The sequence below is a fragment of the Alligator mississippiensis genome, chromosome 8 (assembly GCF_030867095.1).
Source record: "Alligator mississippiensis isolate rAllMis1 chromosome 8, rAllMis1, whole genome shotgun sequence".
Taxonomy (NCBI): domain Eukaryota; kingdom Metazoa; phylum Chordata; order Crocodylia; family Alligatoridae; genus Alligator; species Alligator mississippiensis.
The window spans coordinates 36867439-36893294 of NC_081831.1; the positions used below are offsets into that span (position 1 = coordinate 36867439).

Sequence of the window (25856 nt, forward strand, 5' to 3'; positions counted from 1 at the left end):
CAATTATAAATTGAGGAGGAGTTACAGGGTGTGTGCGATGACCTGCTGTGAAGTGGGTGGGAGGGGGAACTTCCACAGAGGCGTCCGAGCTGTGACTCAGCACCCCCATCTATCTGAAAAAATGCACAAGGTCCTTCTCTCATATATCAAGCCAGCCAGATGTTATTGCCCATGGGCTCTTGTCCCAGAAAAGTCCAATTTCATTACTGTAAACTCCCACCCACAAGAGCCTTTATCACAGGAAATGGGCTGCCTTGCGCTTCATGAGTTTGAGAGGTCACTTATCTAATTAGGCTGTTGAGAAGGGAAAAGGTTTCCGCCTTCAGAGAACATCCCTTCCTTGACCCCTACATTTTCCTGTCAAACACTCAGAGCAAAAATAATTAGTGAGTGACCTGAGATTTGTGTATAGTGGGATCATCTTTCCTCCACCAAACACAAGGTTCAAGAACATGCACCCAAATCCTATTTTACCTTTTATGTGTCTAAGTGACACTTAGCTGTCTAAAGGTAAATGTACACTTGGTACATACTGGTACACAGCCTTTAGACCCTATTTCCACCTGTGCAACTAGCATGCTCAGAAAGGATTTGCTATGAACATTTATGCTCTTGTGAAATCCTGGTCCTCTAGGAAAAATGCATAATTCCATATAAGCCCCCACATCTTTATCTACAGTAAAACTACAAGAAAAAGCAAGAGCAGAAGCAGAAGTAGAGGAGGACTCTGGCTCAAATTTGGGAGATTTACACAGACCTATGAGCTTTCCCAAGCAGAATGTGGCATGTGCGAATAAGATTGCAAGCAGAATAAGATTGTAACAGAGCGTAAGAGGCCAAGCATGCTCAGAAAGACAATTGAGTTGCGCCAAAGGAAACAGGATCTAAAATCTATGTAAGCAGCACCAAGCGCCACACATCTGCCTTTAGACAGCCAAGCAGCACTTAGACATCTAGGCCATGTCCCCACAAGTGGGAACATGTGTTTCCCTGGGGACAAGCAGGAGCAGTACACCTTGTGTGTTACCTTGGGTGGGGTAGGAGAGGTTGGGGCCATCAACTGTGCTGGCCCAAGCAGCCTTATCTGGGGTCCTTGGGGCTTTGGACAGCTGCAGCCTCAGTGTTTATGCAGCAGGGAGCCTGGCTGGCAGCTGGAGTGTTGCTCTGGATGGCCGGGATCTGGTTTTGGGCAGTGTGCACTGCTGCCACATGCACTGCCCCACTTTTTTTTAGCATTGGGTTTTTTGACCCCCAATCTCCTGGGGTCAAGAAAGCTCCCTGAGCTGCCTAGTAGGAGTGTGGGGAACACCTGCATATGGTGGAGAATGCCTACAATACCTTGTCTGGATATGGCCCTACAAGTGAAATAGGATTGGGGAAGATTAAACACCAAAGTTGGAATTGGGCCCAAGCTGGCTCCTTGAAGCTGAACAGCTTCCATCCCCTGTGGGGAAGTCCCAAGGATCCAGGTCAGAGTTAACATTTCACACCTGAGGTTGCTCACTATTCTTGGTTGAGCTGGCATGCTGGACTTGAGCCGTCCTGAAATCTGTGAGTTTGGATTCTGATCAGGTCAGAGCTCTAGGTCACACTTCTTCAACATAGATAGATACTTTTCATGTGCTATTCCCTCGTTTTCTTAGTTTTGTAACCCAGGTACCACCCAAGGGTGTGCCCTGTTCTCAGTTGAATGGGATAAGTAGGCAGGAGGGGGTGCTGTGAGAGGGATGCCAGAATTTCAAGCATATCCCTCTTTCCTCTGTGGAGTTAGCCCAAGGCCAAAGTTCTTAACTATATACAATTTATTAAGCTATAATATATATAAACATAAAATTAAATATAATATACCTATATTTACACAGTGAACATTAACCAATAACCAAGGTCAAACCCTAAATAACACTATTTACAACATCACAATGCAACATTTCAATTACAAAATATAAGGCGCAAACAGAAACAATCTTAATAACATCTATCCCTTAATATAGTCCCTGACCCGTGGCAAGAGACAGTCCTCCTTCCAATGGGGTCACTTAGGGGGTGTCCAGGAAGCACCAGGGACCTTAGGTCCCTTAGGGCCTTTCCTAGGCAGGGGGCTGCTCACCCAGCCCCTTCTCTGAGTTAGCCCGCCCCAAACATATTTCCCCTGTGGGACCCAAGGGCCCAAAGACTCATGCTTCATCAGGTGGTGGTGGTCAAGGCACAGCTCAATGGGGTCTCCTCTGCTGGACTGCCTTTTCTGGCCTCTCCTGTGCTGCTGGGTTCCTCCTCAACTTGTGCTCTGCTGTGGCACCAAGGGCTCAGCTGCTGGCTCCTGGGTGCTGGGCCTCACACTGCAGCACTACCATTTCCCCGTGCCCTGGCTCAGCACCGAGGGCTCTCTTAGCACAGGCCGGGCCCTTCAGGCTGCAGCCAGCTGTCCTCATGCTGGGTGGCTAACCCAAGCAGCCTCCGCAGCTCCCTGGCTCCCAAGGCTTGGGCCTGTGTGCCGCCCTGTGCACCGTGGGACCTGGCTTCTTGCCGGGAGATGGGGCCTGAGCCACCTCACTGCAACCCCAAGGCACTTGCCCTGTGCACTGCCCCATGCACTGTGTGGTCCGTTGGCCCTGCTGGGGTTGCAGGCTCAAATTGTGACTTGCAGCTCCCAAAGTCTGGGCTCCATGCACCAAACTGTGCACCGTGATGGGCCCGAGCAGTCTCCCACGGCCAGATCTCCGCACACCATCCCTGTGCACTGTTAACAGCCCAAGTGGTCTCACACTGCTCCCAAGGCTGCTCCTCCAGTGGCAGCTTCAGGAACCTTGGGCCTATTGCCCACTGGGGGAGAGCTCCCCAGCTTTTCTTAGCTCCCCTCTACTTGAGACCCTCGCTGTATCTGCGCCTGTGCCGGTCAGGCTCCAGGGCCCCGCCCCTGAAGTCTTCCAGACCTGACAGTTTGCAGTCTTCAATCAGGTCCAGGAAAGCTCTTCTCCCCCTCCCCTCAGGAAAGGGCCATGGCTTTATTTCTCCTGCTGCCTCCTGACTGGTGGATGGGCTCCACCAATCAAAACAGCAGGATCTCAAGCCTGGGACTCAACTCAAGCTCTGAACGGTGAGTCTGCTACGCTTTCATGAATTTGTCACAGATACTGATTTCATCAAGGGCCATAAAGTATAACAACCTGGTGACCAGAAACCAACAAGATGTCCCGAGATGAGTTCCCTTTCCCAGGTTCTCTGGGATGGGTTCTGTGAGAGGGACTGCTTGAAGAGGCAGAGGCTTTGGTTTAGTTTGGGCCCCACACCCAAGGCTAGAGGAATTAAACCGCCAGCTGAGGAGCCTTCTGTCTGCTCTCTGTGCTCTGTCCTGTGCTGACTGTTTGAAATGAGATAGGGACAGTCAGGATACAGGCAGATACTAGTTTAATCTGACAAAAAAAAAAAGCCAGCACAAATCTGTCAGCTCTTGAAAAGAAAGTTAGGAGAATGAAGACAGATATTGTTTGGCTTAGAGACACCCAGGGATCAGTGGGTCAGTCCACAACTCTGCACTACCAGCTCTGGAGTGGGGGAGTGACTCAGCTGGGCTGCAGCCCTTGCTGACGGGAAGGAGTGAATCTCTGTCCAACTCATTTTAAGAGCCTATTCCTGGAAATGAGGCAATTTCATTAGGAAAGAAGATCAGCTTGCTTTTCCTTCATAAAGGAAGGGAGGCAAACTATCAGTACTGGCTGGTTGTCTTCCCCATTTTGAACCAGACCCATTACACTCACAAAGATAACACAAGCAATGCCAATCATTCCTCACCCTTCAGGGCTGATCCCTAACAGAGAAAAGAGTATTTATTACCTGCACATGGGATAATTTTTCACTTTCTTCAGAAGTATTTGTCATTGCCTCCCCTCAGACTCTATGGAAAGCATTACTGTAGTTTATTCTGCCGTGGCTGCCCTTAATGGACATCAGTTGGGCCTGACAGGCCTCAGTATTAGAGGCAGGAGACACACGCTTGCCCCGATACCTGCTTTCACTTATGCTATTCAGACAGTATGGAACCTTTCACAAAGGGACACATCTCTGGTAAAAAATGGAAGTGGAGGATGAAGCATAAAGTCTGAGCTGAGCTGCAGGGAGAATTCAGTCTTCCCAAAATAATCACAGCCCTGGTCAGAAAGTTTGTGTTGAAAGGCAATTTTGGTGACAAATGCTCTTGTGAAATCCTTGTATGGTGCATCAGAGTCCTTGGAAGAGGCATTTCTGCTAGGAGTTCCTCTTTGCTGTGCTGAGAGAAGTACTCAGTGGGAACTATCAGACACATTAGTTACTAGGGAGGCCTTTTCCCTAGACACTGACACCTGCCTCCTGAGTACTGCAAACTTTGAAGGTGTCCTTTGCTATTCATTGCCTGCATGAGGCCAGGAAGAAACTGATTATCTTGGAGGTGTCTTATCTTTTCACTGCCTTGGTAGAGGAGATGCTCCCAATGCACATCAGGGATGTTAATTAAACCATCTGTCATCATGACCCTGACTGACAAGATCCTGTGCTGGTAGAAGGAGGGAGTCTATTTCCATCACAGGAAGCAGTTGGGGTTAAGTCTTAGCATGCCAATGAACTGAAGTGCAACAAAGGCAGGAGAATGGCAAGTGTACAGCAGTATAAAAAGGGCAGATATTATAGAGGTGGAAAAAGCTTGAGTTCACTTTAGTATAGCTACAAATGCACATAGGTAGCTTTACCCGAGACTGCACCTTGATGTTCTGGGAAAGTCTGTGTATTCTCTATCACCCTGTCAACTGTACCAGTGGGAGTTTTATCTGGAACTAGTAGTTCCACCCAGACTGGATGAATCAAGGGATAGGGAGTAGGTGGACTGCCTTCCACCAGTCCTTTAGGCTGAGGGTGGAGCAATAGGGTGGTAACTTATCTTTTGGAAAAAGTCAGGTTAGATACATACCAAGGTAGTCATTCCAGCAAACAGTGTGATGGGTGGGGAAGACAATCTTGTTCTTGCTGTCTGACAGCAGTGAAGGGATTCAACCTCAGACAGATATAATGAGAAAGGATGTATGTACCAAAAGAGGTACTTCTGGGGAGAGGCAGGATCCTGAGCACTAAGGCATGAGGTAGGAAGGCAATCCCTAACACTGAGGCAAGAGAGCAGCAGGGTGTCCCCATTCCACAAAGCAATGGGAGGGGTGCATCAGCACAAAAATACTGTGGCACAGAGTGCAGGGAGCTTTGAACACTGTGGAGTATTGCATGGGTGGAGATTTAGTGGGAAAGGAAAAGAAGTGTTGTAACCCTTGGCTTTGCACATGGACCTAGTGCCAGGGTGGTAAAAACAAACATGCCAAAAATAGAATGTTTTGTTGCTAAGGTCTGACTCTCCTAGCATGATGTGGCTGAGTTTTATTTTTGTTTTCTTATTATTTATTTATTGCAATTGCTGCAGTAACCCAGGTGATACTGGAGCCCTTTGTGCCAGGCACTATGCACACAACATAAAAGGCTTTCCCTCTAGGAGTTTACAGTTTAATCAGAGGATGAGGGACAATAGTGAAACAAAAGCAAAACAGTTTGTTATTTATATTGTCTAAAGGGCCAAAAATGGACCACGCAGACTGAGACAGATATTTGCAAACCCTTCCATCCTGCCTGTGCAAATGTTGCCTTACAAAATCCAGGCTTCAGCATAAAAAACAGGCAGCCCAGCTCTAGGTTGAGGATCTGTCATTAATAACAGAAAAAAAGGCAATGTCACCTAATGAAAACAGCAGAGGAACTGGGGAGTCTAAACTCATAGGATCTATTCCTGTGTCTGGAGCTTATTATCCTGTGGTCATGAGCTACTTTACCCCTCTTTGCTTCAGGTACATTGACTATAGAGTGGGAGTTATAATGCTTAGCTGCCTGACAGCAGTGATTGGAAGCTTAATTAATATTGTAAAGTGACATAACCTTCATAGATGAGAGGCATTAGAGGAAGCATTATAATTAATGACAATGACCATAGATTTGAAGACTAGGCCTGTGTGAAGCGGCTAGTATTCACTTTGGATTCGGATACACATTTGGCCAATTCAGGGGACAGTGATTCGAATCACTCTCCTGAATTGATTAGGCCAAATCACCTGAATCTCTGAATCACACAAACCCCATCCCCTGCCTGCTCTCAATGGCTGCCTTGCCCAGGCCAGCTCCCAGCTCTTTGAAAAAAAAAAAGCCCCCAATCACCAGCTCCTGTCCAGCTGGGGGAGGGGGGGGGCGATCCCTGCTGCCCCCGCACTGTCCCACGCCATGTTGGGGGCTCTGCCACAAGCCCCCCGACCCCCACCCACTCTCCCAGCCCTCCCATGGCTGCCTTGCCCACCCCAGCTCCCGGCCCTTTAAAAAAAACAAAAAAACCCTCCTGAACTCACTGGCTGCTGCCCAGCCAGGGGGTGATCCCCACTGCCCCTGCTGCCTCGCACTGTATGGGCAGCTCTTCCATACACCCCCAGAAGCCCCAAGGCCACTGCAACAGCCAGTGAGTTTGGGGTTTTTTTTGTTTATTTTTAAAGGGCCGGGAGCTGAGGCGGGCAGGGCAGCCACAGTGCGGCTGGGGGAGTGGAAAAAGATCAGGGGGTACTCAGAGGGGCTGGGGGAGCAGGCAGGGGGTGGGGCCTGGCAGGGGTCCCCCCATGGTCCCACCCCCCCCTCCAGTCCCCCCTCCCCCACCCCTAGTTACCAGCTTGGAGTCCGGGTCCAGCTCCTTGCTGCAGCCAGCGAGGACTGCATGAATTGCCGAAGCTCTCTGAATCTTTACCGAATCGATTCAGAGAGCTCCAAATCGATTTGGACCTTTTAATTGGTCTCCTGATTCGATTCGGATTCAGAGATTCAGCCATTGAATTGGGCCAAATCTTCTTTGAATCGAATCAGCACCTGAAGCTTCACACAGCCCTACTTAAGACCGTTACAGTCATAACGATGTATTTGTAAAGAGCATCATTAAATCATCAACCTATTTCTAACTAGTGGAGATCAGGAAACTACTCTCCCTCTAGTTAGATTATTCCATAAGTGCCCTTGACCAGAGTTCTTGCCCTGTCCCCTGAAGCATTAAGTACTTGTAGCTCCTGGAAGCAGCCTACTGGACAAGAAGGACATGATCCTGAGTGGCGATTCCTAAAATGATGCTAAGAACTGACCCCTTCCTCCAAGACCCCTTGCTGTAAAGGGGAAGGAGGAACATTTAGGGTGAAGGACACCTTTTATAAAGCTCTGAAATAAAGAATACATCTGCACTAGGGAGTGTTGCAGGATCTGCTTGAATTGGGGAACAAATTTAGTATTTGATTGAGCAAATGCTCCAGCCAGTGAGTTCACTGGCAGAAATGGCCTGGGGGAACATGTAACACCACCTGGAAGCTTGGGAATGTTTAAGTTTACTATTTGTTTTGAGACATGGCTGCCAGGGGAGAAACTTATCATGTGACTGATGTGACCAGTCAAAGCAGAGCTATTGTGTACTGCTTGCCAAGAAAGTGTTGACCTCAAATAATTAATAAATCACCTCAACTATTTGACAATCAGGTGAATGTAACAAATAAATGGCAGGATAGCGCAGTCTGTTCATGGCAGTAGCATCACAAAGGAGGAACAAATGGGGCATCAGCCCTGGGAATTGACTCAGGGAAGAGGGTGCAGAAAGAGTAAGAGCTGTACTACTGATATGGCTGCTGCTTCACAGGTGATGCTGCCTGGTGTGTGGCTGTCTCCCAGGATGCTCAAGTGCCCAGTTATGCCTCTGGTTAACGGGTAGGTCATGAAGAATGTAACCCAGGTACACCCAAGGGTGTGCCCTATTCTTAATAGGATGGGATGGGTAGGCAGGAGGGGGTGCTGTGAGAGGGATGCTAGAATTTTGAGTGGATCCCTCTTTCCTGTATAGAGTTAGCCCAAGGCCAAAGTTCTTAACTACATATAATTTATTAAGATATAATATACATAAACATAAAACTAAATATCATATACAGATATTTACACAGTGAACATTAACCAATAATCAAGGTCAAACTCCAAATAACACTATTTGCAACATCACAATACAACATTTCAATTATAAACTATAAGGCGCAAACATGAACAATCTTAGTAACATTTATTTCTTAATATAGTCCCTGACTCATAGCAAAAGATAGTCCTCCTTCCAAAAGGGTCCCTTGTGAGGGGTGTCCAGGAAGCACCAGGGGCCCCTCCTCTTAGGGCCTTTTCTAGGTGGGGGGCTGCTCACCCAGCCCCTTCTCTGGGTTTGCTCACCCCAAACGTCTTTCCGCTGTGGGACCCAAGGGCCCAATGACTCACATTCCCTCAGGTGGTGGTGGTCAGGGTGCAGCTTGATGGGGTCTCCTCTGCTGGAGTGCCTCTCCAGGCCCCTCCTGCACCGCTGGGTTCCTCCCTACCTTGTGCCCCGCTCTGGGCGCCGAGGGCTCAGCTCCTCTCAGCTGCTGGCTCCTGGGTGCTGGGCCTCACGCTGCAGCACTACTATTTCCTCATGCCTTGGCTCAGCACTGAGGGCTCTCAGCACACGCCAGGCCCTTCAGGCTCCAGCCGGCCGGCCTCACACCAGGTGGCTAACCCAAACAGCCTCCGCTGCTCCCTGGCTCCCAAGGCTTGGGCCCGTGCACCGCCCTGTGCACCGTGGGACCTGGCCACTTCCTGGGAGATGGGGCCTGAGCTGCCTTACTGCAGCCCCAAGACCCTTATCCCGTGCGCTGCCCCACACACCGTGTGGGACCCTTGCCCTGCCGGGGTTGCAGGCTCGAGCCACCGCTTGTGGCTACCAAAGCTCTCCCTGCACTGAACCGTGCATCGTGATGGGCCTGAGCAGTCTCTCACTTCTCCCAGGGCCAGGTCTCCCCGCACCGTCCCCATGCGCTGTCACCAGCCTGAGCAGTCTCACACTGCTCCCAAGGCTGCTCCTCCAGTGGTGGCTTCAGGAGCCTTGGGCCTATTGCCCGCTGAGGGACAGCTCCCTAGCTTTTCTTGGCTCCACTCTTCTTGAGTCCCTCACAGGCATCGGCCCAGTGCTGAGTATGCTGGGCTTTTATTTACACCGGAGGCCCCGCCCCACCCCTGAAGTCAGCCTGACCTGCAAAACACAGTCTTCAATCAGGTCCCGGGACTCCTCGCACCCCCCCACCCCCACTCTGAGCATGGGTGGGACAAGCCCCTCCCAGCTGTTACCTGATTGGTGGAAATGTTCCACCAATCCAAAGTGTCCTTCTCCAAGCTGGGCTTGCCAGGCAAAAGCAGCAAGCCCGCCCCAAGAAGAAAAGGAGGTTGTTTCACATGCAGTGCTGGGTCCCCGCAGAAGGAGGTTCCATGAGGCTAGATTCTTGTGCATCCATGTGGACTTTTAGGTTGTAGCCAGGTTGTAGCTGTATTGGTCTAGAGGAAAAGGCAATCAAGACTCAAAGTTGAGATGATACCAGAAGATATCATCTTGACTATGAGTCCTGATTGCTTTTTCCTCTAGACCAATACAGCTACAACCTGGATACCTGACACATGGAAGATATCAAATTATAGCCAATTTTTAAAATGAAGTCTTCTTATTTTCCAAAGCAGGAAGCAACTGTGACCACCTGAAACCTAAGACACTGCTCTTGCCTTTGTTTCAAGGTAATTTGCATCATCACTAATTTGCAACAACTTCGACCTGGTTGGACTAACTGAAACCTTGTGGGATTCCACTCATGACTGGGCAGTAGGCATTGAGGGTTACAGGTTGTACAGACAGGACAGAGTGGAGAAAAAAGCGGGGTGGTGTTGCTCTCTATGTTAAGGAACAATATACATCCTCTATAATCAAGATGGGCTCAGAGGAGGGCAGGTACTATGGGTCAGGACACAAGGGGGTCGGGGGGAAAGGGACTTGGTAGTGGGGATCTACTATAGACTGCCACACCAGGAGCATGAGCTAGACCTGGAATTCTCCAGACAGCTCTCAGAGGCCGTACGGTTGAGAGATATAGTTGTCATGGGTGACCTAAAGTACCCTGACATCTGCTGGGAGGAGCAGTCAGCCAAATCTAACCGCTCACGTTGGTTCTTAACCTGCATACAGGACCTCCACTGAATGCAGGAGGTATACGATTCCACTAGGGAAAATGCCTTCCTGGACTTGGTGTTAGCTACAGGGGATGACCTGCTGGGGAATCTGCAGGTACAAGGTAACCTAGGGGATAGTGACCATCGATTGATTGAATTCACTATTCAGTGAAGGGTGGGCAATCTAACCAGCAGGGCTGAAGTGCTAGACTTCAGAAAGGCTAACTTCAATGTGCTCAGGAGATTAGTTAGTGAGGTGTTAAAGCTCAAGAGCATTGGCGAAATGGGGGTCCAGGAAGGGTGGTCATTCCTCAAGGGAGTGATCCTATGGGCGAAGAAGGAGACAATCCCATTGTGCATAAAAGGGGGCAAAGGGACCAAGAAGCCCTCTTGGCTGAACAGGGAAGTCCAGGAAAGCCTAAGGGCAAAGAAAGAGGTATGCAGGCTGTGGAAACAGACAGTAGCTACCAAGGAGGAGTATACCACCCTGGCTCACACTTGCAGGGAATCATTTAGGAAGGCCAAAGCAGGATTGGAACTTAGGCTGCTGCCAAAAATTATAGGACAACAAAAAGTCCTTCAGGTATATAGGGAGCAAAAGGAAGGCCCAGGGTACCATAGGACCCCTACAGGACAAACTAGGATAATTGGTGACAGCGAGGGGGGGCAAAGCTGAGCTCTTCTATGAGTTTTTGCATCTGTATTCCTAGACACAGACCAAGACAAATCTCCCAATTGGATTATAGATAGACACAGGAGGGACACCAGCCCACCAACTGTTAGTGCAGACTTAGTGAAGGGGCACTGGGAGGGGCTGGATGTGTTCAAATCAGTGGGCCTGGATGAACTTTATCCAAGGGTGATGAAGGAATTGGCCAGTGTCATAGCAGAGCCACTGGCACAGCTGTTCAAGCACTCATGGTGCTCCGGTCAGGTCCCAGAGGATTGGAAAAGGGCCAGTGTGGTCCCTATTTTCAAGATGAGGAGGGAGAAACCGGGAAACTATAAGCCAGGTAGTGTCACCTCTATCCTTGGGAAAACTCTGGAAAAAATCATTAAGGATCACATTTGTGGGAGCCCAGCAGGGGAAATAATGCTGAAAGGAAATCAGGATGGATTCATTGCAGGTAGATCTTGCCTGACTAACCTTATTTCTTTTTATGACCAGGTCACAAAATGCTTAGAGACAGGAGTAGAGATAGATGTCATCTACCTAGACTTTAAGAAGGCCTTTGATACAGTATCTCATTCTGTTCTCATAAATGAACTGACAGGCTGTGATGTAGATGATTACACAGTCAGATGGGTGGCAAATTGGTTTGGGGGTCTTACCCAGAGAGTGGTGGTGGACAGGTCGATACTGACCTGGAAGGATGGGGGCAGTGGAGTCCTGCAAGGCTCAATCCTTAGACCGGTGCTATTCAATGTCTTCATCAGTGACTTGGACAAGGGTGTGGAGAGCACCCTGTCCAAGTTCGCAAATGATACCAAATTATGGGGCAAAGTTAACACTCCAGAGGGTAGGGAATGGATCCAGGCGGATCTGGACAAGTTGGAAACATGGGTAGAACGAAATAGGATGCAGTTCAACAAAGACAATTGCAAAGTGCTGCACCTGGGCAAAAAGAACCACCAACACACTTACAGGCTGGGGGATGACCGTCTCAGCAGCACAGCAGTGGAAAGGGATCTTGGAGTTGTAGTTGACTCCCAGATGAACATGAGTCATCAATGTGACAAAGTGATCAACAAGGCTAACTGCACTTTATCATGCATTAGCAGATGTATGACGAAAAGGTCTCAGGCTCAATGACCTACTGAGGTCCCTTCCAACCCTAACACTACGAATCTATGAATCACAGCACCTCACAAGAGGTGAGAGACTCCATACCAGCTATAAAATGAGTGCCCAGAGGCAGAAGACAGGGAGTATAGATGGAAACATGTGGGTCACAGAGCTGGCAAGGCAGTGCCAGGGACACAGGGCTCCAGGCTGGGATCTTGAATAAGAAGTCAGTAGTCAGGAACCAGGAACTAACAGGCAGGAATCAGGAACAAGGATGAAGTTAAGAAGCCAACAGCCAGGACTCAGGAAACTAGGAACCAACAAGCAGGGCCTGGGCAACTAGGAACAAGCAAGTAGGAACCAAATCTGGGGAACTAGAAACAAGAAGTCATAAGCTCCAAGGCAAAAGAAATATGCATGCACCTATCCTACTAAGAAGCCTTGTGAGCGCTGAAACAGCTGCTACTTATCAACAGGCAGCCATGGACATGCAGGCAACTGGGGTCAGCTGGGGGCAGTTTAGCCTGCATGCTGTCCTGAAAATCCATTAATGTATCCACTTTTGTACCACACCATCATCTGACCCTTAAGGCTGTGTCACTAAAAGGCAGCACAGAGGAGGACCCAAGCACCTTTGTATTAACACTTTTTCAAAGACTTGAGCAAGGTGGACTAGTGTTCACACTTTGTGCCATAGACCTCTTGTGCTCCTAATGGGTAGGATAGAATTTGGCCCCATGTTTCTGAAATATACTGGTTCTTTATTAAGAGAACTGGTCACAGGGATGCTGCAACCACAACCAGCATTACAACTGTGCACCCACGACTGACTTCCTGGTGCCTTCCCTCCACACCCTTCCCTCCAAGCTGTTCTCCTCCCTTGAAGTTACACATAGTTGACATTTATCAAAGTTTCTAGTACCAATGTATTCCTACCCCAACTCTAATACAATTCATTTTCAAGCTTATTTTCATAATCACTTGCATTGCCCTTGCCTCTGCCTGGCACTAGTGCCTTGTCTCTCTGCCACTGACCTCAGACCCTTCCAGATGGGTCTATATAGACTGCTGGGTGAGAGAATCCTTCACTTCTTGATGCATCCAAGTTCCACAGCTGAAGGAAGAGACAGTGTTGTAACCCTTTCCATTTCTAAGCCCATCATTTTGCAGAAGATTTTCTCCCAAATATTTACATGTCTTGATTACCCTGAAAGGGCCAATCAAATGACCAGGGTAAATTGCTGATTTCTCAGACACAGGAGTGCAGGCAAAGCACCTGTGACTATAATTCTGTTGGAAAATCAAAGACACCAACTACAGAACTTTCCGCCTCCTGCTGAGAATCTAACCACCTTCTCCTAGCAAATGATTGTGTAGGGGCCATTTGTGGGCACTTGTGCATTTGATGAATGGTGGATGTTTTGCTGTTTTCTGTGGCAAATGCCTCATTTAGTGGAAGGCAGTTCCCTGGCAATGTTCCATTCAGTATAAAATGGTGAATGACCGGACATTTGCTGAGATGGAGATTGTGATTATTTAATCTTTTTTAGTCACGGTTTAAAATGGCTTTGCATCTTTATAAGAAAATACAGGCTCAAAATCTTGCAAAAACATGAAACTGGCAGCGCACACACACACACACACACACACACACACACACACCCTCCTAGTAGTCCCAGCAGTGCAAAGAACCAACCCATTGTTAATGGACAATAGGCGCCTCTGAGCTATAGCGCCAGCAGCAACGAAAGATGAGAACCCACCCAGACGGGAGTCACAGTGGCTCTGGGACCCAGGCAAGAGGAAAACTGAGACCAGCTACATGATGGCTGTGTCTCGGCTGCTTGTTGGGGCTCAAATCTCAGGTCTGGGAGCAGTGCTGGGTTTCCTTTGCTTCTCAACCATGCTGAATGCAGCCCCAGAGTTTTCGGGTGAGTTTGTGAGATCAGCCAGTGTGCTCTATTGATTGGGGGCGTGGGGTGGTGCTTAAATTGTAGACCTGCTGTTGCTGGGACTTCTTAGCTAACAGTGAATGAGGATGGAGTTGGGTGGGGTTGGGAAGATAACTTCCTTTAATTGTACACCCAATTTATCAGATTTCTTGGACCCATCCAGGGAGGGGTTTGTGACAATGCAAAGTGAGCTAACTCAGGATTGTGCTCCTTTGCAAGCTGGTGGAGGCAAGGGCTTGCTCCTTTGCAAGCTGGTGGAGGCAAGGGCTGTGTTTGCTTTTCATGGAGTAGGGAATAAGTGATGTACAAACAAATGCAATCCAATTTTAGTCCAAGCAGGCTGTTATTCTCCAGCAACGTTATTTCAAGTCTGTCACAAAGTAGACGATGCTTTCCCTTACTTTGTATGAGTATCCTAGGAAGAGGGGGCCTAAACCAAAAATCTGATGGACTAGGATTAGGAACTGGAAACTTTGGTACAGAACATGAACTCTTGGAATGCTAGCCATTTGATGTGATAATCTATGCGTCTTTAGCTTCTGGTGACTTTCCCCCACTTTCCTCCAAAGAGGTATGTAGTGTCATGCACCACCGAGTGAGCTGCAAGGTACTCAAGGGCCTGCAGAAGCCATATGCATTTTAGAACTTATTTTGCTCAGTATTTCACTTCTGCATTAAAGGAGGAAGCTAGCTAACACAGAAGCTGCTCACAACTAGGAAAGGCATCTTTGCTTATGAGAAGAGGGGCCTAGTTCCTTCATTTTGCAGGAGTTCACTTGAATGTTGAAATCTAAACACTTCTATATTTGGGGGCAAAAGACTGATCTGGATTCTAATGCCTGCATCTGAACCAACTGCCCTGCACTGAAGATATTCCTTAGGCAATGCTTCTACCTGCTTTAAGGTCCCTGGAGCCTGATGAAGTAGTGTAAGGAAGCCTTTGAGCAGTTCAATAATTGGCCCTAAAATTATTGAGCCCAACTAAGCACACATCCACTGGGCATGATCTTGTTAGGTGCCAAGCCCCTCAAACTCCAATTCAGTAGAGTTGCTCCCATTTATACTGGTAGTTAAATTGGCCCCTAATGTTCCAACAAAGGTAAAAAAGATCCCTACCAGTCTAGCTCTAAATTGTAATTGTTTCAGTCTCCGGCATCATCCACATCTAACAGACTCAAAATAAAATTTAAGTGAAACCCAGCTGTTTCCTGTTTTGGGTGTAAACTAAAACCAGATGAGCTTGGTATATTTTTGAGCTTCACAACAAACCGCTCAACACTCTGAGACTGAATAAGCTGCATGCCCACCTTTTACTAAACGTGCCCATGCTAAAGAAGTGCTGGTGCATATCAAGACATTACAAGGCATAACAGATCAGGCAGCAGTAAGATAAAAGGAAATTATTTAATCTGGGGGCTATGACTTCATAATCACAAGATCAGGGACTGAGTCACCAGGACTTCAATACGCAGATAATTCCCTGCAGCCTCTGTTACTATTGTTTGCGTTAAAACAAACATATCAGTGAGAAGTGTTTTATGTACTAACACTCTTAGAATAGTGATCTTCAGTCTCCAGCATCTGGGTAAGAAGAGTTGGCACCAAGCTTGTTTTGTGCAGTCTACCAGGGTACTGTGAGGGACCTCATCAGCTTTAAAAAGACTCCAGCTTTCATTTTAAAATAAAAGCTTCTAGTGATAATGGCTGAAAATCAAATCATTGCAATATTAGGCAACAATAGGTGCCGTTGACAAAGAAAAACTGGGTCCACAGGTAGTTTTCATTATTGCCATTTAAAAATCATTAGTCAAGCACCTGGACATCATGAGACTGGATTAAGAATGAAGTATCGTATTTCACAGTGTACAGGTCAGCACAGTGTAGAAGTCAACCCATTTTTCTGATCCAAAAAGTTAGGAGTTTCATAGAACTGATGTATAAATTGATCTAAATTTTTGGAATAAAAATGTGATGAGCCCTCACTAAAGGCCGGACACCTGGGGAAGTGAATACGTGCCACAGTGCCGCTTGCAGGGGCTGGGGCCGGGCTCGGTTCTTGTCTGGCACAGCCTAGGCAGTGCTGCTCGCTGGGGCTGGGCTCAGCACCCGGCTGAGTGGCACCTCCATGGTGATGGCAAGGCCCACAGGCAGGGTCTGCGGGAAGGATTGGAGGGATTGGAGGTTAGACAGCATCCACAGGGGGATTGGGGGAGTAGGCAGGGTTTGTGGCGGGTTGGTGGGGTCCGGGAGGGTTTGGTAGGATCAGGGGGGCTCGTGTAGTCTGTGGGAGGGCTTGTGGGGGACCAGGTGCTCTTTTTTGCCCCGCCGCCCTCCCTGGTGAATCTACCTCATAACCCTCCCACTTCTCTCCCGACCGGGAGTTACTTTTCAACTCCTGGCATTGGCAAACACTGATAAAACTGGCGTCAGGAGCAGTTTATGGGATGCGGGGGTTGTGGGGGGCAGGGGTGGGCTGGCTGGTCTGCAGTGGGGAAGGAGTGAGGGGTCAGAAAGTTAAAAACAGCTTGGTGCCAGATGGGCAGGTAGGAAAAGCACAGCACTGGGGCTGGGACCAGTGGCTAGGCTTTCCCAGCCCTGGGGCTGCACTGAGAACTGCACAGAATTTTGGGAAAGTTAGATCATCTAAAAATGGCCAAAAACCAGTCTAAATTAGACTACCTCCTAGGTAGGGTTAACTTAGATTGCGTTGGCTATTTTTAGATCAGTCTAAACTTCCTGGGATTTCTGTACAGTTCACACTTAGATGAATCTAACTAGGGATCTAAGTGTAAGGTCCACATTGGGGCAAACTACATTAGATTGGGTTGCCATTTTTAATGAGATCTAACTTCCCTCTAACCTCCGCAAATGTCTGTACACATATGAGTAGAGGAGAATACAACAGCCACCACCACTACCCACTGTCCCATGATGTCGCTGCTCCGCATCCAGACCCATGCCAACTCCCCCCCATCCCGCTGCTCTGCATCTGGCCTCCTGGCCCACCCCTGCACCACTCCGCATCTGGCCTGCACCACCTCTCACCTCCCCCCCACTCCATGTCCGGCTCTGCACCCAGAGGCGGATTAATGTGTACTGGGGCCCTGGGCAAACACAAAATTGGAGGCCCCTACCCCTACGGGAGCTGGGCTGCAGGGGGAGGGGGGCAGGCCCCTTCCCCTCCTGGTGCTGGCAGGGAGGCTGGGGGTGGGGGAAGCACATGCTCACCTCTTCTCCTTGCTCCCTGTCCCTTCTGTCTTGCTGTGGCCACACACACACACACACACACACACACACACACACACACACACACAGAGGCGTGCATACAGACAGGCACACACTATTCTCACTCTCTGCACATGGACACACAGACACAAACACACTGTCCCTCCTGCCATGAACACGCACACACACACATGCATACATATATGCACACACACACAGACACATGCATGCATGCACACAGATGGGCATGCACTCTACTCACTCACTATCTGCACATGGACACAGACACAAACACGCTGTCCCTGCTATGAGCACAGACACGTGCATACTCACGCACAGACATGCACTGATATACCCACGCACATACAGACACATGTATGCACACAGACGGGCACACACTGTATTCACTCACTCTCTGCATATGGACACAGACACAAACACACTTTCCCACCAGCCATGAACAGACACACGCACGCACACACATGCACGCATGCACATACACGCAGAGGGAGAAAAAGAATTGGGGAAGAGGGGGCTGAGCATGCACACACCCCCAGGCAGAAAAGTCTGCAGGGGGAGGGGGGCTGGGACCGGAGCCGAGCCAGGCCCGGGATCAGGATCAGGGCCCGCTGGGCCCGTTTGGCCACCCCTTCCCCTGTGCCTGGGGTTGTTGCCTGCCTGGCACTGGAGACCCCCATGAAACCACTGCCCTTCAGCCCTGCACCAGCCCAGACTGCCTCGCTGTACAGCCCAGGGGGGCCCAGAGCCAGGGGCCAGAGCAGGGCCAGCCTCGGCTGCACTGCCGGGTCAGAGCCCTCAGGACCCACGTGCCTGCCTCACCGGGCTCTGGGGAGAGCCCAGTGCAGCCTGCTGGCTCCTCCAGAGGCATAGCGCTGGGGAGCCAAGGGTGGAGGGGGACACACCAGCCCAATCTGTGCACGGGGCAAGGGCAGCTGCAGCAGTGGGCTGGGCTCTGTCTACGCCCTACCTGAGCACCTCACTGCTGCTGCTTTGACAGCAGCGTGGAGCCATGTGCCTTGCTGCCCAGCCTGCCCAGTGGGATGCACATGACACTGTGCCGCTGTCAAAGGTGGGAGCAGGGTGCACAGGCAGGGAGCAGGCAGAGCCCAGCCCCAGCTGCAGCCACCTGTGCCCCATCTGCTCTCCTCGCCCCCCCGGGTTCCTCAGTGCCATGCCTCTAGAGGAGCCACCAGGCTACACTGGGCTCTTCCCAGGGACAACCCAGGGCAGGACAGGTGCAGGCGCTCCATCCCCTCCAGTGCAGCTGAAGTTGGCCCCACTCCGGCCCTCAGTTCTGGCTCCCCCTCCTCCCCCCCCCACCCCGGGAGTGTGGGGAGGCATCCAGGACTGGTGCGGGGCTGGGTGGCGGTTGCTTTGCAGGGGCTGCCGGTGCCAGGCAACGGCCCTGGGTGCAGGGGAAGGGGCGGTTGCATGGGTGCAGTGGGCCCCAATCCGGGCTCGGCTGGGAGTGCTCCCAGCTGCCCTCCCTCCCTCCCTTCCCCCACAGACTTCCCCGCCTGGGGCGGGGGTGCAGGGGCGCGCGCACACGCTCAGCTCCCCCAAGTATTTTTTCTTCCTCTGCCTTTGGGCCCTGTGCCCTACCCCATCCAGCTCCACTCCACCCCTCTCCCTGTTGCTTTGCGTCTGCCTGGCCCCTGTCTGCCTGCCTTACCTCCCCTCCCTCCTTCTCTCCCTGCCTGCTGCATCCCCCTCCCTGCTGGCTGTTCTGGGGGGCAGCCCTTGCTGCTCGGGCAGCCAGGGCATGTTCCCCGCTGTCAAACTTCCCCAGCAGCAGCTCAAACTTGGGCCCGTGCAGCCCAGGCCACCCACCCAATCAGCACCTGCCCTGTTGGTGGCACATGTGCAGTTGGCCCAGAGTGTTACGGACAGACAGACAGACAGACTATGGCTTTTCTTATATTAGAATATTTTAGGAGATATATATATGTATAAATGGTGTTGGGAATCCTAAAGTAAGATAAGATGCAGTACTTTGCAAACGTGGGGGTACAGCTTGTCTAACGAAACACACAGACTTTGACTGTATGACTAACAAGCTCCTTAATACAAGACACACTCAAAATTACACACACACACACACACACACACACAGAAAGGCAACATTTCTTGTGTTATTGAATCCTGAAGCTTTAGCAGCATTTGGGTCTTTGCTTCATATCTAATGCTACCCTTTCCTCCTTGACATAACAGCCACAAATTCAGTCATGATTTATTACTATTGCTTGCTAAGCACCTTAGGTAATGAGTTCTAAATCATGTGGGCAGTTATTTCTTATTACACAGTTTACCAGCCAGTCAACTCTGGAACTTCTTTGATTGGTTTTGACTGGTTTGTCATTTCCGTTTAATGTGGCAGGGCTGCCCAACGTCTAAGCTTTCAGGGCCTGCATCAGTAGGGCCTGTCGTGGAAACACACACAGAGTACTTTTGGGTCAGGTCAGCAGAAGCTTTTATTCAAAAGAAACTACAGCTGTAGGGGGAGTTCCAAAGTGACATGGATTTCCCAAGCACTTGGAAGGGGTCCCCCCCCAAGAGCAAAATCAGGAGGCTTATATACTTTTTAACAGTCGCTTACAACTCACGTGATCATATAGTGAAATTAGCATGAAAAGCGGCTATAATATTACTTCATTATTTCTTTGCTGTTATCAGGATGGGAATTATGGGGGAGATAGGGTTAGTTCACAAACCTCCTTCTTGCACCTGGAAATCTACTTTGTACATACTTTTTTTTTTTTTTTTCTACCTTCAAGGCCGCGGTGAGCGAAGCATTTGCAGAAGAGTTACAAAGAACAAACACTTGCCCTTATCTGTTCTACTGTACCGAGCCAGCAATTCTACACAAAGCGGTTATGTCATCTTATAACTAAAATAATCAAAGTTTAAGGCATATATTTTTTCTGATTCCACAGCCCCCCCCTTTGAGACTATTTAGTCTCACTTTAGCCTTAAATTTCCATTCTCATGAGCCTCTCTATTTCATCATGCAGCCTTTCATGTTTTCTTTCAATCTGCTCACACTTTTGTAACACCATTATTCTAGACTCTGCTGTGGGTTTTCTTGCCTTGCTAAAGCTTCCCCTGCTGGCTTTCACGCAGCAGAGGATCAGTTGCATTAAGACATAGAACATTATCAGAACTATCAAGACAAACAATATTCCATACAGGATTTTCTTGCCAAGGGCCCCGAAATCTGGGAGCCAGGAGATTAGCCAAGACCACATTTCTTCTAGACCCCAGTCAGTATTTTCTGAGGCCACTTGATGTAGGACCCTTAACTGATTTCGGATTTTGTGAATGTCAGTTTCTATTCGCATGTCCTGATTGACATAGACACAACAGGTGGAGTTTACTAAGGCACATACTCCTCCCTGGGATACCAATAGGTAATCTAGGGCTATGCGGTGTTGTATAGTTACTTGTGAGATCTGGGAGATCTCTTTTTGCAGAGCCTGAATTGCATCCGCAGTGGCATTTCCCATAGCTTCCATTGTGGCTGAAATGTTAATTATGGCTAGTTCCAATTCTCTTACTCCAAGCCACGGTATGAAGGTTCTCACAAATCGATGGAACCCTGTGTTTCTGGTAGCTAAGGGGTTAACCGCCCTTTTCATGTGATGGTTGACATTTTTTACTTGTTCCACATACATTGCACTATGCATTTCGAAACCAGGGATAACACGTCCAAGAGTGCATGCCCCCACCCAATTCCAGGGCAAGATTTTATGAGCCCTGTTTCCGCAGAGCCAGTAAAGGCCTGGGGCAGAAAGGGTACTCAAATCTCGACAGTTGTTGTGCCCTATCCGGCACTTTCGATTGATATGCATCGTATAGGACGGTCCACGTTCAGCTGTTATTCTGCTGGACCGAGATATATTACAAGAAGTAAAATTGGAGTGAATGTAAAATTCTGATCTGTTTGCAATGAGAGCAACATGAGGTTCCTTAGAAAAGTTGTAGACCATGAATCCTGTACAATTGAGAGAGGGTACGTTACCCAACAGGATTCCACTGGTGCTACTAGGGCTATAATCTAGAGTAGTTAGGCAATGAGGGTAGTGTCCTACAGGTGTGGCTTTATTATAAGCTCCGGTGTTGTTGGATCTGTAACAGAAAGGCGCCTCTACTCTTGGGGAGATTATCCAGTTAGCAGGGGCGGCCCTCCATTCTTTAGGAGCGGACCGATGGGCAGCTAACGAGTAGTGTCTAACGAAGCCGCCGTTTATTGTTCCCCATTGCTCGAGGGATATTGGTACTCCGATCATTGGGATTCCTTGGTGTAGGTGTGCTGGGCTGTGAGAGCATATCCAGCAGTCACTTTTATTTCCAGCTTGAGCCACCGCATGGGAGATCTGCAAATACAAATTTTTCTCCCACCCCCCTTGGGTGATACTGAGATACCCAAGTGTGATATATAAGGCTATCAGTGCCATTTTTAGATACAGGAGGGACAAAGAATCTTAACAACAAACATAACCAGCACCAGTAAGAAAAAGAACACTACCAGCCAAACCCAGGATGGCAGCCAAAGTCTTTCTTCGTCCTCTGGGCTCAAGTTACCTAAAGGACTGATAATGTCGGCTCTTGGTCTTGATCGAGGTGGTGATCTTCCGAATGGGAGCATTCACTTTCTTCGAGGCCGAAGATGATATCTTCGTTCTTCAACTGATGAATCCGGCTGGGCTGAGGTGTTGGGTGCAGGGGAGAGGTTACTAGCACTTGCACCCTGATGCTCCTCACTTGCCTGAGTGAGGTCCTGAGGGTCTTTGTCCTTGGCCTCAGGGAAAGATCCCAACCTTGGTTGGAATACAGCTGCTTCGGGGTCCAATGGAGGTGATACCTTCTTGCAGTGCGAGGCGTGAGTCCACGTTTGGTGACCTTGGCAACGAACAGCAGAATTAGTGGTTAGAAGTACCTGGAAAGGTCCTTTCCATCTGGGTTGAAGTGCGTTTTTCCATTGATAGACCTTTACGTAGATCCAATCCCCTGGTTCGAGGTTGTGACAGGGAACATCCGGTGGTTGAGGTAAGGCTTCTTGGACCTGTGAATGAACAGACCTGGCATACTTCATTAATGCCTTGCAATAATTTAGTACAGTTTCATCAGTTAATTGTAGGTCTGTTTGGTGAGGGGCAACAGGTGGTGTAGCTGGCATCCTCATGGGTCGTGCCATGAGTATTTCATAAGGGGTTAGGCCATGTTTTCTGTTAACAGTGTTTCTAATGTGCATAAGAGCAATGGGCAGTGCATCAGGCCATTTGAGGCCTGTTTCAGCACAAATCTTCGAAATGCGCGTTTTTAAATCAGAGTTTTTACGTTCTACAGCACCACTTGACTGTGGATGATAACTACAGTGTAGGTGTTGCTGTATGTTGAGTGCTTGGCAGATGTTTTTTACTATCTGTCCTGTGAAATGGGTGCCACGGTCACTATCTATTGTGAGAGGCAATCCAAATCTAGGGATGAATTCTTTGAGCAATTTCTTTGCTACAGTGATGGAATCAGCACGTACGCATGGGTAGGCTTCCACCCATCCAGAGAACACATCAATAATAACAAGAATGTACTCATAAGAACAGCACTTAGGTAGCTGCACAAAATCAATTTGCAGATTTACAAACGGTCCCCATGGAGGGGGATGGGCTGCGGGTGTCGTTTTTACCCGTTGCCCAATGTTGTGAGCTAAGCAGATGGGACAGGAGCTACAGTACTGTTGTGCCATGGAAGGAAAATTTGGGGCAAACCAATTTCTTTGTACTGTAGCAATCATTCCTCCCTTGCTTGTATGGGCCACAGAGTGGGTTAAACGAGCAAGATGTGGCAAAAGCTCTCTAGGCGCCACCAGGCGGCCGTCCAGGGAGCGCCAGAGAGAGTCGGGGTGCAGTGAACATCCTGCACGCAGCCAGTCATTTATTTCCTTTTTTGGGGCCTGATTTTGAAGAAGGGCCAGACTTGAAAGGCTAGCCAAAGGAGACTGGTCTGCTGAAAAACACACAAAAACAGAGTTAGGAGCCTGTGGGCCAGAAAGGGCCGCATTTCTGGCAGAACAGTCTGCCAGATCATTTCCTCGTGTGACATCATCAAAGGGTTTCTCATGAGCTTTACATTTAACAATAGCAATAGCAAGAGGCAATTGAACAGCTTCTAAGAGCGCTTTTACATAACAACCATGACTGATTTGGGTCCCTGATGAAGTGAGGAACCCTCTTTGTTTCCAGATTTGTCCAAAATCATGAACAACACCAAAAGCATACTTAGAGTCAGTATAAATGGTTGTGGTTTGATTTTTTGCAAGAATGCAAGCACGTGTTAAAGCAATGAGTTCAGCAACTTGAGCAGAACGAGCTTGGGGTAAAGAATAGGCTTCCAAAACAGCATACTGAGTGCATACTGCATATCCCGCAACTAATTTGCCTGCATCATTTCTAAGACAGGAACCATCAACAAACAAAACAAGGTCAGAGTTCGGGATAGGAATGTCCTTGAGGTCAGTTCGAGGGGTTAACAATTGAGTTGTGATAGACAGGCAATCATGAGGCTCACCATCAGAGGCAATAGGCAGAAGTGACGCAGGATTCAGAATTGAACAGCGATTTAAGGTTACATTTGCAGCTGACAGTAGAAGTTTCTCATATTTAGTAAGACGGGAATTGGAAATGTGCTGAGTTTTGCCCTTGAGCAGAAGGGCCATCACAGCATGTGGAACTGCAACGGTTAAAGAGTGTCCCAAAACTAGAGAATCTGCCTTTTCAACCAACAAGGCAGCAGCTGCAACTGAATGGAGGCAAGGAGGAAGTCCCGCAGCTACGGGATCAAGGGCAGAGCTGTAATATGCAATTGGGCGATGCTTTTCACCATGCAGCTGAGTGAGTACTCCTAAAGCGATTCCTTCCCGTTCATGACAAAACAAGGTAAAGGGTTTCTTATAATTAGGAAGTCCAAGAGCAGGAGCAAGAGTGAGGGCTTGCTTAAGGACCACAAATGCTTGTTCGGCTTCAGGAGTCCAAGGGAGGGGTTCCGGGGTGGTATCATGAGTGAATGCTTGCAAGGGTTTTGCGAAAGCAGCATAACCCAGGATCCACTGTCTACAATAACCCGTTGCACCTAAGAATCCCCTCATCTGTTTTCTAGTCATAGGTTTGGGAATGTTGAGGATAGCTTCAACTCTACTAGGGGAAAGGTGTCGTTCTCCTGCTGAGATATCATGCCCTAAATAATGTACCTTAGACTTGCAGAGCTGCAATTTAGATTTTGAGGCCTTGTGGCCTTTCTGAGCTAAAGCTGTGAGGAGTGTCAAAGTATCTTGCTCACAGGCCTCTAAAGTGGGTGAGGCTAACAATAGATCATCAACGTACTGAACAAGGGTGGACCCCCCTTTGAACGTGATAGGATCCAAATCTTTTTTTAGGATCTGGGAAAACAGGGTTGGGGACTCTGTATATCCCTGAGGGAGTCTTGTCCAGGTATATTGAAATCCCTGATAAGTAAATGCAAACAGATACTGGCTATCCTTATGAACGGGGATAGAGAAAAAAGCAGAACAAAGATCCACTACTGTGAAATATGTAGCATCTGAAGGGATACAGGAAAGAATAGTGGCAGGGTTAGGGACCACGGGGAAAGCGGGTAACACAGCGGCATTTACAGCTCGAAGATCTTGCACAAAGCGATACGTATCTTTACCAGGTTTTTTGACAGGTAGGATAGGTGTGTTGCAAGGGGAGCGTATTGGGACAATAATCCCTTGCTCAAGGAGTGAGGAAACGACAGGCTTGATCCCTTCCTCAGCTTCCTTTGAGATGGGGTACTGTGGGACACGAGGAAGTGGCTTGGCAGGGTTCAGGATGATACGCACTGGTTCAGCACTCAGCATGTGCCCCACTTCATTCGCATGGGTGGACCACAGCTGTGGAGGTACTCGTGCCAACAGTTCCTCTTGCAAGAAGGAAGTGTCAGAATCAGAGTACTCCTGGGTTAGCAAAGCCACAAGCTCGGTTTCCCTCTGTTCCGGTACCTCAAGGTAAACACCATCTGGGCTACAATAAATCACGCATCCCAGTTTACACAGCAAGTCCTTACCAAGAAGGTTGACAGGTGCACAGGGGCTAAGAAGAAAGGCATGATTTTCAGACAAAGGGCCAATAGAGATGGAGACAGGTTCAGAGACGGGATGTGGGATAGGTTGTCCGCCTATACCGACAGCATTTACAGTTTCAGGAGAATAAGGTAGAAAAGGAAACTCAGCAGCCTTTAGTGTGGAGCGGGACGCTCCGGTGTCGACAAGACAGGAGACAGGTTTACCAGAAATAAGGCATTCAACAAACGGACCAGATTGGTCAGTAGCAAGCAAAGGAGCAATGATGTCACTGTCCCTCAGGCTGTCCTATTCAACACTGGGAAAATTGACAGGAAGTGGAGGTGGGGGCTGGGGTCTGGGTCCTTGGCCGGGGCGGTTGGGGCATTCTGATTTCCAATGTCCTTCTTGCTTGCAATAATGACATTGGTTCCCATAGCCTGGGTTTTGTGGGCTCAAGGATCTATCTCTTCCCCTGAATCTACCCGGGCCTCCCCTTCCCCGTCCTCGTCCCCTTCCTCTACCTGGACCCTGCAACTGAGAAATCTGTAAGGCCATTAACTTAAACTCGGCACTGTCTTTAGACCGTTCCAATTTGTTATGAAAATGGTTAGCCGCAGCAAGGACTTCGGTCAAATCTTTAGTTTCCCAGCCAATAATTACTGTTTGAATTTTCTCAGCAATTTTAGGGTTAAGT

The 25856-nt window shown here is 48.9% G+C and overlaps 1 protein-coding gene across 2 annotated transcripts in view; it reads left to right on the forward strand.

The window, feature by feature from the left end:
- Nucleotides 1-13639: 13639 nt before the first annotated feature.
- LOC109281798 (protein eva-1 homolog C) overlaps nt 13640-25856 on the forward strand; it is a 58461-nt gene continuing 46244 nt past the window's right edge. For both annotated transcript variants that reach the window (XM_019481913.2, XM_019481914.2), the window contains exon 1: nt 13640-13797. In XM_019481913.2, coding sequence (XP_019337458.1) covers nt 13689-13797 — 109 coding nt within the window. In that variant the 5' untranslated portion in view covers nt 13640-13688. The remainder of the gene's footprint in view (nt 13798-25856) is intronic.